This window comes from Botrytis fragariae (genome assembly GCF_013461495.1).
Source record: "Botrytis fragariae strain BVB16 chromosome Unknown tig00000000, whole genome shotgun sequence".
Taxonomy (NCBI): domain Eukaryota; kingdom Fungi; phylum Ascomycota; class Leotiomycetes; order Helotiales; family Sclerotiniaceae; genus Botrytis; species Botrytis fragariae.
Genome location: NW_023500986.1, coordinates 1,268,466 through 1,282,400, shown reverse-complemented (window position 1 = coordinate 1,282,400; position 13,935 = coordinate 1,268,466). Strand labels below are relative to the sequence as shown.

The 13,935-nt window shown below is 42.0% G+C and overlaps 7 protein-coding genes across 7 annotated transcripts; 4 read left to right on the top strand and 3 right to left on the bottom strand.

Annotated features, from left to right (window-relative positions):
- Positions 1-1,711: 1,711 nt before the first annotated feature.
- On the top strand, positions 1,712-2,245 carry Bfra_006613 (uncharacterized protein; the record flags this gene model as incomplete). Its single annotated transcript, XM_037336982.1, has 1 exon — positions 1,712-2,245. One exon carries the CDS (start codon positions 1,712-1,714, stop codon positions 2,243-2,245), a length of 534 nt encoding a protein of 177 aa, XP_037198348.1.
- A 911-nt stretch (positions 2,246-3,156) lies between these two features.
- On the bottom strand, positions 3,157-4,676 carry Bfra_006612 (uncharacterized protein; the record flags this gene model as incomplete). The annotated part of the gene is made up of 2 exons (XM_037336981.1): positions 3,157-3,631; positions 4,195-4,676. 2 exons carry the CDS (start codon positions 4,674-4,676, stop codon positions 3,157-3,159), a joined length of 957 nt encoding a protein of 318 aa, XP_037198347.1.
- A 1,414-nt stretch (positions 4,677-6,090) lies between these two features.
- Bfra_006611 (uncharacterized protein) lies at positions 6,091-6,573 on the bottom strand (the record flags this gene model as incomplete). The annotated part of the gene is made up of 1 exon (XM_037336980.1): positions 6,091-6,573. The coding sequence occupies one exon, from the start codon at positions 6,571-6,573 to the stop codon at positions 6,091-6,093; it is 483 nt and encodes a 160-aa protein (XP_037198346.1).
- A 770-nt stretch (positions 6,574-7,343) lies between these two features.
- On the top strand, positions 7,344-8,294 carry Bfra_006610 (uncharacterized protein; the record flags this gene model as incomplete). The annotated part of the gene is made up of 1 exon (XM_037336979.1): positions 7,344-8,294. The coding sequence occupies one exon, from the start codon at positions 7,344-7,346 to the stop codon at positions 8,292-8,294; it is 951 nt and encodes a 316-aa protein (XP_037198345.1).
- Positions 8,295-8,897: 603 nt separating this feature from the next.
- Positions 8,898-10,423, top strand: Bfra_006609 (putative 3-ketoacyl-coa thiolase peroxisomal a precursor protein; the record flags this gene model as incomplete). The annotated part of the gene is made up of 4 exons (XM_037336978.1): positions 8,898-8,976; positions 9,030-9,142; positions 9,207-9,568; positions 9,625-10,423. The coding sequence occupies exons 1-4, from the start codon at positions 8,967-8,969 to the stop codon at positions 10,421-10,423; spliced, it is 1,284 nt and encodes a 427-aa protein (XP_037198344.1). The 5' UTR covers positions 8,898-8,966.
- Positions 10,424-11,103: 680 nt separating this feature from the next.
- On the top strand, positions 11,104-12,413 carry Bfra_006608 (uncharacterized protein; the record flags this gene model as incomplete). The annotated part of the gene is made up of 2 exons (XM_037336977.1): positions 11,104-11,160; positions 11,376-12,413. 2 exons carry the CDS (start codon positions 11,104-11,106, stop codon positions 12,411-12,413), a joined length of 1,095 nt encoding a protein of 364 aa, XP_037198343.1.
- A 60-nt stretch (positions 12,414-12,473) lies between these two features.
- On the bottom strand, positions 12,474-13,585 carry Bfra_006607 (uncharacterized protein; the record flags this gene model as incomplete). The annotated part of the gene is made up of 2 exons (XM_037336976.1): positions 12,474-13,195; positions 13,315-13,585. 2 exons carry the CDS (start codon positions 13,583-13,585, stop codon positions 12,474-12,476), a joined length of 993 nt encoding a protein of 330 aa, XP_037198342.1.
- Positions 13,586-13,935: the final 350 nt, after the last annotated feature.

Sequence of the window (13,935 nt, the reverse complement as noted above, 5' to 3'; positions counted from 1 at the left end):
GAAGATGACAACGAAGGAGAACTTAATGTACATCCCCCGAACGTTGATCTTTTCCAAATAAATTCCAAGCTTCGAAAAGTTCAAGTGCGAATACGAACTCGCGCGTTTTGACGTTTGAAAGCTATGTTCATACAAGTAGGATTGAGGAATAAAGCTCCATAGTATGGTGAAACTTTGAGAATATATGAAAGTTAATCCGCGGAACAAAGCGATAAAATTGTTGTTGATATACATTTAGTTGAGGTACTTTGCGGGGAGATCTTCGCTTAAAGCCCGGTATCGCTCTACGGGAAAATTGGTTCCTTGACTTAGGTCCGTATATAGAAATGCTGAAGGTACTATGTGACATATGGTGTCTAGCGAGATACAGAAGTAAACATTGTTTTTGTTTATGAAATATCCGAAATGGGAATGATTGAATCCTGGGGAAGTTATACCTCTAAAGTGGGCTGGTTCAGACAAGATAGAATCTATCGAAGGAGACTTGGAAGGTTTGCAGAAGACCAAAAACCATCTCTAGTCAGATTAAGAATGTTTGGAAGGGTCATACTTCCCTCTCAAGACAGGTGGCAGATATTGACTCTCATAATTGGTACTTCTTACAACGGGTATAAAGCCCCAACTAACATTCTATTTCTAAACATAAATAGGTAACATCTTTAAGGCTTGATTCAAGCCCATAACACGATCCAAGCAGCCTCAAAACTCCATTTTCTGCTCCAAGTCCTGATGTTTTTGGCTCGACTCTATGTTCTAACCTGCAACCTGCTCAAATCTCTCAACATGAGGACCCACAACCAACTCAAAACATAAGGATTTATGTAGGCTATCACTACTCTCAAGGGGAAAGTGATCAAAACTTGTTGATAGATGATATACCTAGACAGCTCTCGACATATGCTCCACGTGAGAATACTACAGGTATCAAGAAGACACAATGCACTTGCTCAAATCAGGGAATCACATTACCTCTTGCACTTCGTGCTTGAACTTTCGAAAATACACAGTTTTCGCAGGTTTTCAAGACAGATCCGCTTGACTGACAATGTTACCAACTCATATCAATAGTCCTTGCCTACACCTTGATATCAGAAAATCTGAATTTCCCCAGCTCTCTCACAATCGGAATCAAGAATTCTGCTTGTGTTGGGACCTTTCCATGGTTTTGGGATAGTATGGAGCTCTTATAAAGAAGCTGTCAAGTGACGGTGGACGGTTAAAATTATGTAAGTGAAGGATTAATTTTGAGATGGGAGGCCACTGTCTCCAAATTGATGAATCTTCACATAAAAGCTCCATTTGTTCTTCTCTATTCACTGTGTTACTTACAATTTTCATTTTGAGTATATATGTAATAAGTATAACTCTTAACATGGATGATATAAAGCCGTATCTAATAACTACGCCCGTTGGCCGGAGTACTTGAACTGCTTCACCAGTACAATCAGTTCCCGAGAGAATCATGTACGGCAGTGAAGTATAACATGTACATGTATTTGGCTTTAGCGTCTTCTTCTGGAATGATAAATAGGTTCGAGAGATCCTAAAATTCCCTCCATCATTATTCTTCTCATTACATTACTTTCAATAGTACCTTCGACAACACCTCCGACAACACCTTCAACAATACTTTCAAACTTCATCATCGCAACCACTTTTTACACTTTTCGGAATTCAACTGAGACCTATTCCTAAATCTACGTCATTCAAAATGGCCAATTACAAGGGATCAAAATCAAACGCCAACAGCCGTAACAGAGCTACTCGCCGTGCTGATCGTGTTTCTGATATCCCTGTACATGATATGGTACAATATGCGCCTAGCAACGCAGCTCTCTCTATTGGACTCGATTTTTTCACAACCAGATTGCCTGGAGAAGAGCAGGATGAATTTGAATGTTTGCTCGAAATTATCCCAAGATATGGCAACGATACAAACATCATCCATTTGAAGATGATGTTCCAGGCTCCTGAAGAAGATATTCAGGGTATCTACAGATGTGATATTTTGGCTCAAGTTGTTGAACAGATCAACAATCTCCCTCACATAAAGGAGATCTCTTTCGTTCTTGCGGTTGATCGATTCAACTGGAAGCAAATTGACACTGCATCTTCCATCTATCGCCTCAAATTCATCGATTGGACTTTTGAATTGAACATCAAAGATAAAAAAGCCCAAAAGATTCTTGCAGGTTCCCAAGTTGATCGCCAACTACGAGCTGTAGAGAGAAAGCTACACCAATAGGCGATGTAGAGTCGAAAGGGAAGGGAAGGGAAGGCGGGGATGGAAAGGGGTTACAGACCGGAGGGAGTGAACAGTAACCAGTCATAGTGTTTCGGGAAGCGGGAAAGTCTACACAAGATCAACTTTTTCCACGAACAGGACAGAACTCATTCCATCGAAGTGATATCATATGAGATTTGATCTTATTGGGTCTTCATGGTGTATGGTTTACGCAGGACTGAGAGGTTTTAGCGAGGCGGGTGCTAGTACCATGGTTTTCTATTGGCTTATTCCATCATTCTATCATAGGGGATCGCATGTATTAGGCAGCTACTGAGGCAATAACATCCAGTTACATACCAATGATATAACTCTTCTGCTCTTTATGAAGTGCCTTGAGAGACTCGAAACTTCAGTGATTCATATTGCTTGACTGCCATGGTGACCAACATTATCATTTATTTTCTTACGTATTCCTCCTTTGTACTCATCTCTAACTTTTGTAATATTTCCATTCCTGAATTTTTGCGTAAAACATGAAAAACATCAGAACATTTGCACAAGTCACACCGAAATGAACTACCACTGTATGTTTCAAAACGGCAGTAGCTCTCAGCAAAATCTCGAGGGTTCCGTTTCAGTGATGAAAAGATTTGTATATTCTACCATTGTCTCCGAATAACCACGCCATAACATGTATACCACCATTCTTGTATTATCCAAGCTGTCTCTTCTATTCTCTTTCAATCTTCTGGCTACATAGAAAGACCGAACAAAAAAAGATCTCCACAAGACCATTCACCCCGCCAATATCAAAATCCTTCCCCCCAATGCTAATCCGAGTCCGTATCCCTTGTATAACAAACCTCCCCATCGCTATCGCTATCAGTCGAGTTTTCGTCAGAACAGTGGCTACCAATCAGTTCCGCGTATCAATCCGAATCCATATCCACTGTATCTTGACAATATCCTCTCACATAGTACTCAAACACAGTCCGCCCCCTAAGATGACGAAATTCAAGAGCACAAGAAATCTGCGAAATATCGTATTCGCGTAGCCAGAACATAACATCGCTTCTACATAAGTCGAATTCGTCGTTGAGAGTTTCAATTATTTCGGAGAGATCTTGCTCGACTCTTCGTAGTCCAGTATTGTCGTTATCTGGTTCGGGGAAGCAGATGTTGAATATGATTTCTCGGGCAATAAGCGCATACTGAGAAATATGGTATTTGACGTCGGAATCCTCGTAGTCGTAGTTGATTGTTAATGTCCCATGATGGTATGAAAGTTCAGAGTGCCAAGTAATACCTGAAGCCATTTGGGCGTCTTGGATTGTTTCTACAATTTCCGAGTCTTTTGGTGTTGTTGGTGTGAAGTTACGCTGTTGTTGATAAGATGTAGGTTTACTATGTTAGAATATCATTGGGAATGAGCTGGGGTTATATTTATATATCTAATGTGTATGTCAGGCTATAGAAACATCAAGACTATTAGAGATGCTAATGAGGTGGTCGTAAAATGAGCCCTTGAGGAATCTCTTTGTACTCAAGAAACTTACAGCTTGGTTTATCGAAGCCATCAGTATAGTTGTTTTCTTGAGATATCACTTGACATAGACACGTCTAGACATGTCTCGAGATTTGAACCTCTACAATTCTATGAAACTTCACCTGACGATGACAATTGTGTCTTTGAAATATCCCACAATCCACAAAAAGACAAAGAAATGGCAAATTGAACGTTTCGTAGCATCTAGATTTCATAGCTCGAAAAAAATATGCGGCTATTTGGGAAGGATTCGCAGAAATTGAGATTTGAAGGTATAGGTTTTGCAAAAATGATTGAATTGACTATAACTAGCTATTCCCCCAAAGAACCTTCATCTACTTACCAGAGAAGTAACTGTAAGCAAATACTATGTCAATCATGCATTCTATTATCATTGAGGCGTTCGAGTCGAGTGTAGAACGGTGAACCAGGACCGATAGAAATATAATTTCCATGTCTACCAAGTTTGTACCTCATGCTCCACTGCTGGCAACGACCACGCAAGTCAAAAAACGGAGCCACACAAGCAATTCGGGGGAAGTCTTCGATGTCGAGACTCAAACTAATTTCTAGATTTCTCAACTGACGAAACCCTTTGAGAGCTCGAACAACATCTGCAATACGCTGCTGGTTCACAATCTGATTAAGGGGACCATAATTAATGGTATGTGTGTGCTCGAAAGTCGGAACATTGTGGCGAAATATATTCCATGCTTCGGAGAATTGGATTTTGACAATGGCCGTTTCGGTGAAGGCGGCATATTGAGTTAATATACACTCCAAGGTCTTTCCCTCGCTTTTTATGTGGCGCAGACTATAATCGTAGTCGATTGTTAAAGATCTGCTATTGCGATTGTAGCTGAGTTCGCGGTGGCGTGGAGTGTCAGTAAGTAAAGTAGCCATTTTTTGCTGGACTCTTGACAAATGATGGAAGTCGGATCTGTGTGTATTGGTTGATGGTGATGCTGTATTAGCGACCTGGGGGAAATTGTAGTTCTTGAGTATCTGCCAATGTGGTACGCTTTCTAGGCCCGGATATCATAAAAACAATGCCAAAATGAACCACTAGAGCATGCTCTCGAATCATGAAACTGGATTCATTGTTGATTCGAGATAGGAATAGACTACGAGTCGAATGTGTAGAAACCTTTCGAAAACACCCTGCCCAAGAAGAGACTTGTTATCGGAATGTCTTAAAACTCAACAAAGAGTGCATGCTCAATATGAATCAAACTAATGCTTCTCGCAAGGTTGCCATTCTATTCCGCAAAACCTTATCAATCGACCTGGTGAGAGGTAACAATCTGTTCCTTGTTAGACAATCCTAAAAAGCATATAAATTATATACATGGAAAGTACTCGTGGCAGCTATCCCCCGCCTCTGCAAATTCTCTACGTGCTTGCAATAAATTACTGAAAAGCATGATTGATCCACTAGAGCTCTGAGTTACCCTTCGTGTTATTATCCAGGTGGATCCTAAGGGTGTTCTTGCAGTTTCCAGCCGGGCAATAATCGCTAATCACTAACATCTGCTTGAATTCTTTCATTGGGAATAGAGTTTAATCAGCATGTTTAGTTTTGAATGCAAATATAAATTAGATTCCTTCAATCAAGTGACATTAAAAGTTTGTCGCACTTGCAGTGATTCCTCCGTTTCAAAACAGACGCAGGACTATGTCTCCTTACACCAGGTGCTGCGCATTGGGTATTGAATGCAATTCTTAGTAGTCCAAAGCCGTCAGATTACAATATTCGCTATTCAATTTATCTGGTGAGCCCCTGGTGAACCTTGGTAATTTCTTCTACCGATACAAGTAGGAGGGAGGGGCTCATACTAAATATTCCAGAAGCACACCAATAAATTTCGCTTAAGCAATTAAATCGCCAAATCCACAACGGCTGAACAATACAAACATCGAGGCTCTATAAACATTAAAAACTATACGAAATAGAATGTATATTGTAGAAAATGTAGATGTATATTCTTGTAAAACAAACCAAGTCAGTATTGTAAGTGCATCACAGATGGTTCTAAAACAATCGTAATAATTTTGAAGAAAAAAAAGACCCAAGTGAACTTTACAAAGTAGCACTAGCTACACTCAAACTTCGAGTTCGTATCATGCCACAGCGAAATCCTCGGTAGCTACCGTAAATTTTTCACCTTGCACGAGAAACTACACTGTAATACGGGAATATCTGTATTGTATCATTCAAGTGTCTCTTCCACAATCCCCTTTAATCTGCTAGCTACATACCAAAAACAAGTTTAACAAGAAAGTAATCTACACAGTATTAATCCCTATCTTCTAACACCTACTCCGAGTCCGAGGCCATACATATTTCCTCCTCATCGCTATCACAGGGAAAATAGTTACTGTAGTTCGGCCTGCCATATATAGGTTCAAGATCTTCAAGCCAGTCTGAATCCATATCAACTGTATCTGTCCACTTACCTTCAACAAAGTAAGTCAATTCGCATCCTCTAAGACGAAGTCTTCGAAAGGCAAGAGCACTCGAGAGCTGATTCACATCGAGTCTATGTAGGAAGAATGACACTTCGAATTGGGACACGTTTGTGAATTCGTTGTTGATTACGGTGACGATATCCTCGATTTCTCCTGTGACTCTCGCAAGATCAGAGTCGTTGCGGTTCGGACTTGGGAATTTGATTTTGAAGTGTATTTTTCGGACGTTCGAGGCATATTGTGAAAGGTAGCACACAGCTGTGGAATTTTTATAGTCGAAATTAATCGTGAGCTTGCCATTGTTATCGTATTGAAGCTCCAAACGATGCATTGTATTCTAGGTTCTCTTTTTTTGTTGGAAAGGGTATGACTCTAGTTCGAGGATGAAGTCTATTACTATAAGAGTTCAAAGGGAGCTTGTTCAGTGCTATATATCTTTGTGTGTTGAATTAATAGAAACATCAAGACTACTGGAGTGCTATTTGGCAAGAATGAAGTTTCAGTTGTTTGATGTTTTGAAACATTTCCTGAAAGTCTTTGTACCGCGACAGGCAATTGTGAGGATCGTATAAGCACACCTGGGTGATTGAAGACTTTGGAAGAGGATCGACCAAGAGAACTATATCTTGGGCTTTGCTCAACTACCTATCTGGATATACTATGTTGAAAGATTTGGGATCTGATTCCATGATGGTGATTGTGCAAATATATTCCATTTCCATCCATTACTAAATGGAAAATATTCAGCAAGATACCACAACTTATTCAATTCAAAAGCTATAAATGATACGTAGAGTTGTATAGAAAGTTCTCGCAATCTAGAACCAAAGACCTGGTACTGGAAACTCAGCCAACTGGACTGGAACGATCTATTAGGTGGTAGTACTCTCGACATACCTGGCACTTTTTGTTTCTGCAATAATGCTTTGTGAAATAATCTGTTACTTGCTGTTATAAGAGATTCCGAAACACCATCTGCTTTTCTATGTCGCAATTTATGCTACTCCGGTAATCAGTACGAGAATCCTTGATAGACTTGAGATATTTTTGATTTGGGAAAGTTACAAGTGGAAGAGCCCTCGCAATTGGAAAATCACCATAATGTCACGATGCAAAGGCATTGCTCATATCCTGGAGCATGAGAATTTGTCAATTTCGGGCGGAGACACCCTCGTCATAACCATCGACTTCGAACGGCCAGCTAGAGAGCAAACTGAAAGAACGGGTTTCAAATCTCTGCTTGAGCACCTCCCAGGATTTTCAGAATGCATGAAAAGAATACAGATCAAGATAGTTTGCCGGCTTGCCTATTACCCAGGAGTCCACGGGCGTACAAATCGCCTATATGCAATAGACTATGGAGAGGACACTGACCACGCAACCCAGCTTTTGACAAAGATGAGAGGTATCCTCGATGGATTCAATATTGAAGAGCTAGACGTTGAGTTCCACTTGCCTTGGTATAATCATCGTCAACTTCATGCTGTGATTCCATTTTTTAGCCTGAAATTCACGGGATGGACACTACATTACATCTCGGGAGTGAGTACCAATGGTCAATCTATAGAAGTAAAGCAAAACGGCAACAAGATCTTTGAACATGCCTGGTTGTCCTTTGACGACGAGAACAACACTTTGACTATTATACTCAACAGTCATCCGAGTCCTGGCGCCATCGAAAGAGAGAGAAGATTCATTACATTGCTCCCACTGTTTGTGGGCTATGCAAAGAATATCGTCATACACATTCTACCAAAATCCCGGGAGCGAGCATTGAGAGATAGTGGGTACACGAATTTTAAACGACTTGCTAGGACCGTGGTTAAGATAATCGATGAATTCTATGGTGTTGGTAGTGTCAAGATATATGTTAAGAGCCTTCAATCTACGTATTGTTACTTCAGTCGTGCGGCTTGCTTTTACGACTTCAAATCCACCGAATGGACGTTTTCTGGAATTTCGAAATCTCTCGAGAGGCAGATCAAATACCTCTATGACAAAGGGTTTTGCCACATGAATAAGTGGACTATTACTGAAGAGTGCGTGCTATGATTTATCGGGGCTTTGAAGGATTGCACTGACGACTGTGAGTGGTGTGGTGAGAATAAGCACTCGTAGGAAGGTAGAGAGAGAGACGAGAGAGGTTAAGATGAAGGTCGAAGGAGAGAAGTGGAATTTGTGTTTTGCGAAAAGGTGGTTTTAATGAACATTTTAAATACACGCCATTGAAAACTCGCTTGAGTCGGAGAATCACTAAAATCACACCACATAGATGATTAGAGAAACCATGAACTTCACATGTCAAAACGCTGCATCAATGCTTTGAAGAGAGAGTAACATTAAAAAAACATGGCAAGTGAAACAACAGCAATTGCCGTTCCGGTAGAGCTTCTTTTGAGCACATGTGAAAGATTGCTTACCTTTTTACTAATCAGTGCGTGACCTCCAGTTAACCTTTACAATGTATGTCAGAAAATCCTAAGTTCTGGTTTCGGCTGAGAGTTCTGAGACCAACCTTGCAAAAGCATGTGAGTGCAAAATCGCTGTTAACGTCCATGATTGGTTGAATTCCTACCGAGGCATCCTCAATATTACCATCTATCGATCTCCAACCCCGACGTGCATTCTTCTTTGCTCCTTCCCATATAACATCTTTTCTATTCCCATACCTCTCATTGCATAACACAGAATTCTGATCACATATTACTTTGATATATTGCCAAAATGTCAGCTGGTAAGTATCCATCACAAGTGAAGGACTGCAAACAAAGCTGACAGTGAACATAGCACAAAAACGTCTTGGACAGGTTTCCGGCCATTTGGCTGGATCACAGAGCACTATTGCACCCACAGAGGGTGATAGTGGCCGCGCGAAGCTTTTGGAGAAGCATCCAGATGATGTAAGAACATCTATTTTATTCCAAAATATGCCTCTCGGCCAATTGCTAACGTTCTCTATTCCAGATTGTCGTAACAGCTTGTCTCCGAACCGCATTTACAAAGGGTGGCAAGGGAGGCTTCAAAGATACAGCAGCAGCAGATTTACTCGTTGGCGCATTTAAATCTCTCATTGAACGTTCGAAAATCGACCCGGGGCTAGTAGAAGACATAGCTGTTGGATCGGTGCTTCCTCCTGGAGGCGGAGCTACTGAATTTCGAGCCGCCGCTTTGGCTGCAGGATTCCCTGTATCTGCAGCAGTCAAAAGTTTGAATAGACAATGTTCATCTGGTTTACAAGCATGCGTAGATATCGCAAATGCCATTAAGTCCGGCATGATTGATATCGGTGTTGGCGCAGGTGTCGAAAGCATGAGTTTGCAATACGGGTATGGGTCTCCTCTCTATTTTTGTGTATACTAAAAGGCTAACGTTACATTCTCAGACCTGGTGCAGTAACAGAATTCTCCGAACACCTCGAGTCCCACCCAGAATCTGCGAACTGCAAAGTGCCTATGGGCGTTCTTTCCGAGAACATGGCCAAAGACAAGGGAATTCCACGTTCCCTACAAGATGCATTTGCGGCTTCATCATACCAAAAGGCACTCAAGGCCCAAGAAGAGGGTCTCTTTGATGAGGAAATTGCTCCTCTGACTGTCAAATGGGAAGACCCAAAAACTGGCGAAACGAAGGACATCACTGTTTCCAAGGATGATGGTGTTCGACCAGGTATCACCGCTGAGAGCTTAGGCAAAATTAAGCCTGCTTTTTCAAAGGATGGTAGTATTCATGCCGGAAATGCTTCTCAGATTTCGGATGGAGCTGCCGCAGTCCTTTTGATGAAGCGTTCCACAGCTGAGAAACTCGGTCAAACTATCCTTGGTAAATACGTTGCCGCATCTATCGCAGGTGTAGCTCCTTTACTTATGGGTATCGGTCCTTGGGCTGCTATTCCAAAGGTATTCGAAAAGACCGGCATCAACAAGGATGATGTAGATATTTTCGAGATCAATGAAGCATTTGCAAGTCAATGCCTTTGGTGTGCAAATGAGTTAGGACTCGACCAGAAGAAGATCAATCCAAAGGGTGGTGCGATTGCCTTTGGACATCCTCTCGGATGTACCGGAGCTAGACAGGTCAGCACATTATTATATGAGTTGAGAAGGACGAATCAAAAAGTTGGCGTAACTAGTATGTGTGTGGGTACTGGTATGGGTATGGCTGCTGTTTGGGTCGCTGAGTAAAGCTTTGCGGAGTACATTTAGGATATTGGGATTTAGGGCAAGTAACAGTCTCACGGAAAGATTACGGCGCATGGTTGTACAAATATAGCAGCGAGGCATTGGAAACCTAATGCGTAGAATGAATTTATCTAAAATTGAGTTTCAATCCAGACTGGTTAGAAATCGCTTCTCGATAACCAGTCTAGAGACTTGTATTGTCATGTTCCCCGCAAACGTTAAACTTGAGCCACTTTGAGAAAGCGCCTAGTTGGCTACTACTGTGTATCTCAGAAATTCCACTGCTTGTTTGCTTCGTCTGATATTTTGCTTGATGTGTTCGTTTGCAATGGCTCCATCTCGTTTCCGCGAAAGCAGATGAATGTTTTTATTAGGATTGAGGGAAGGGATCTGAATTTCACGGGTTGATAGATCGCTTAATGCGGTAATAGATTTTTGTCATTGGGTTGTATCAAGCGAATATCTGGGCTTGTTGTGTTGGCCGCTACATCATTCTGGTGTGAGCGTGCAGCGGGCACTGGAGCCTTTCATCTTTTTATAAAGAGTCAGAGGTTCCAAGGACTTCACCGAGTGAATAATTTCCACGTCTACGTATTTCGACAGTCGAGAATTTTAGTTCATGTGTAGCCTCTACAACATCAAGCTCTGTTCTCAGGAAGCAACTTTGAAGCACTTCATCCACAATGGATCCGAACTCATTTATCACACTTCAAATCGATGTGCTCATGTCGAGTTGTAACGTTTCACTGTAACTGATCTTCTAGGCTAGCAAGATACGGTAAATAAGGCATTAGCTAACGCTTATTCACGCGCAAGCCTCGTGTACTGCTACTATGAAACAATATTTCTGAGTCAGGCCTACGGTATTTGATCTGTGTCTGTGGTATATTGGTCTTAATATAAGGAGCTCTCTACTGAAGCTTAATTCATCCATTTAGCATCTAGTTTCATGTAGATTCTCATCTGGATACACATCTCAACAATCACCATCCAAGTCAATTCTCAAAGTACCTGTCACCAGAGAAACCAAAATACAGGAAAACTTGCTATCCAACCAACGCCAGTTACAGAAAGCGTCATGTACAACATACCATTAACTACTGGTATTGGCATTGACTATTTAAAATCAATCTTCGGGATATCGAGCAACAGTCAAGTTAGAATGGAATCTCGAAACCAAAAGATTGAGAAAAATCCACTTGCAGCTTTCATCGCTTCATTTATCTTTTCCCTCATAATACTCACAACACTCATCTACCAACTGCATAACTATCTACTCAACCCCAAGCCTCTCCAAGCAAAAGCCACTCACTTCAACACCCAAAACCCCACCGCCAACGAGCTCGTAAACGAAAACCCTCTCGCTCCCCACCAGCATCTTGAGCCCCCTCAACCAACCGAGCAAAAAGTTATAGATTACTTCAACCCCCGTTTCCAAGGCATCCCAGATCTACAGCATCTGAGAATACAAGTTCGAGAAAACATGGATGCGATTTTCGAGGGTGCGGCATTGCCCTGGCCGGAAATCATGGAGAAGGGATTTGGATATACGACGATGGCGGAGATCGATCGGGAGGTGGGGTTGCAGAGACGACGAATTCAAGACTCTGAGCAAGTGGAGCGAGATGGGAATGCGAAGGGAGCGCACCCTCGTGATAAAGATGATAAAGGTGACACTCCGGGGTGGATGCTAGCGCTCTTCGAACATGGACATGGAAAGAAAAATCCAGATGCTTCTACTTCCCCCGCAAAGAAAGAAGAAGAGAAATCCACATGTCCAATCTGTACAGATGAACTTCCTACTAAAGCAGCGATTGCAAAACCGTGTAAACATCGGTTTTGTACCACGTGTCTAGAGGATTGGATGGCGCATTTGAGAGGGATGGGAAAGAGGCAGAAGGTTAGATGTCCAGTTTGTGGAGTGAGGATTAGGAGGGTAGGAAGGGGTGGGGGGTTGATGGATAGGGTTAACGAGGCTTTGAGAAGGAGATAGCATCCTAGGTACATACTTCCGAGTCAGAAGACCAGACTCGCGACATACTATCCCAATCTATTATTGAGTATCCGGCGGTAACTCTTCCCTAACTCTCTTCACGCCCCGTCTATTCGTCGTCGCAACCCCCACAAAACCCACCACCCAATCTCTCACCCGCTTAACCTTCGCCAACTGTACATCTATCTCCTTCCTCTCCAAATCTCTCCTCCCATAACATCCTCCTACATCACTCCTATCAATCTTTTCCCTATACATCAACCAAGCCTTCGTCATATCCTTCCTCAAACTCTGACCGTGGACTTTCCCTCTAAAGCTTCCCAACGCTACATTCTTCATCAACACAATATCCTGAACTCTCAGATTCTCCAATACTTCTTGAACTTCTTCTTTGCCCTTTCCTGATAACCAGAAATTAATCGAAAACCCACTCTTCGTTTCGTCACCAACCAATATCTCAACAAGCGATACATCTCCTCCTTGTCTCGTAGATATTGCTCTCGGTTCTGAAATTGAAATAATCCCCACGATCAGATTAACCGTCATAGTTTGCGGGACTATCGAAGATAAATGTTGCGCGTGTGGCATATCCTTTAGATTTGTCAAGTAGCCTGTCACCGGCACTTGTGTATTTTTCCCAGATTGTGGGAATAGAGATTGAGAATCATATCCGGATGTAGAGTAGGATGTAGAATCAAAATCCGAGGAGGTGATTTGAGACGAGGGGATATCGTGGATAGCATAGGAATGTTCGTAGAATTGAGAGAGTACCCCATCTACCTCTTGATGATCATAATTTTCATCATGATCAGAGATGTATGAATCCAAATTAGACAGTGATTGTGAATATCCCTGGATTGCGAGAGAAAAGTTGTAGCCGAGAAGAAATCTAAAGCATGACCGCCATACAGCGGTTGAAAAGCATGATCTTGAGACGCTCCCGTGGTGAGATGTTTTCGTTCAAGAGGAAGTTCACGCCATTCCGCGTTTTGAGCGATGGAAAATTCCAAGACGCTCGTATTGTTATTCCGCGGTGCAGAGTTCGGGTATGGATGAGGGAGGTGGAGAAATTGGATGAAAGGTTCGGTGAAGTCACTCTGAAGTTTTGATTCGTCCCAGCCAAGTGAGTGATATGTAGGTGCTCCTGTGAGAAATATGATTTTGGGTGGCATGATTAGATTAATGGTGGTGTGGCCAATCATGTGAAATGGATATTGCGGATTTATTCATTTACGTCGGTGGACATTCGGGACCGAAGGAGTTTACGTCGAAGAACTGCGGTCGCTTGTTGATTAGATGCATGTAGAGTGCTTGTTAGGCAGATCCTAGAACGGACATAAGAAATACACCGACGGTGAATTGATATTTCTAAGCTTCAAATCGGCAGCATGTCAGACAATAAGAAAGAGAAACACACGTTTTGTAACCTTTTCTTCCTTCTCCTTCCATCTTCCACCTTCCGTAATCCTGATCGAGTATTCAATATCAAATCGATACAATTCCTACGGCCATAGTTCATGTT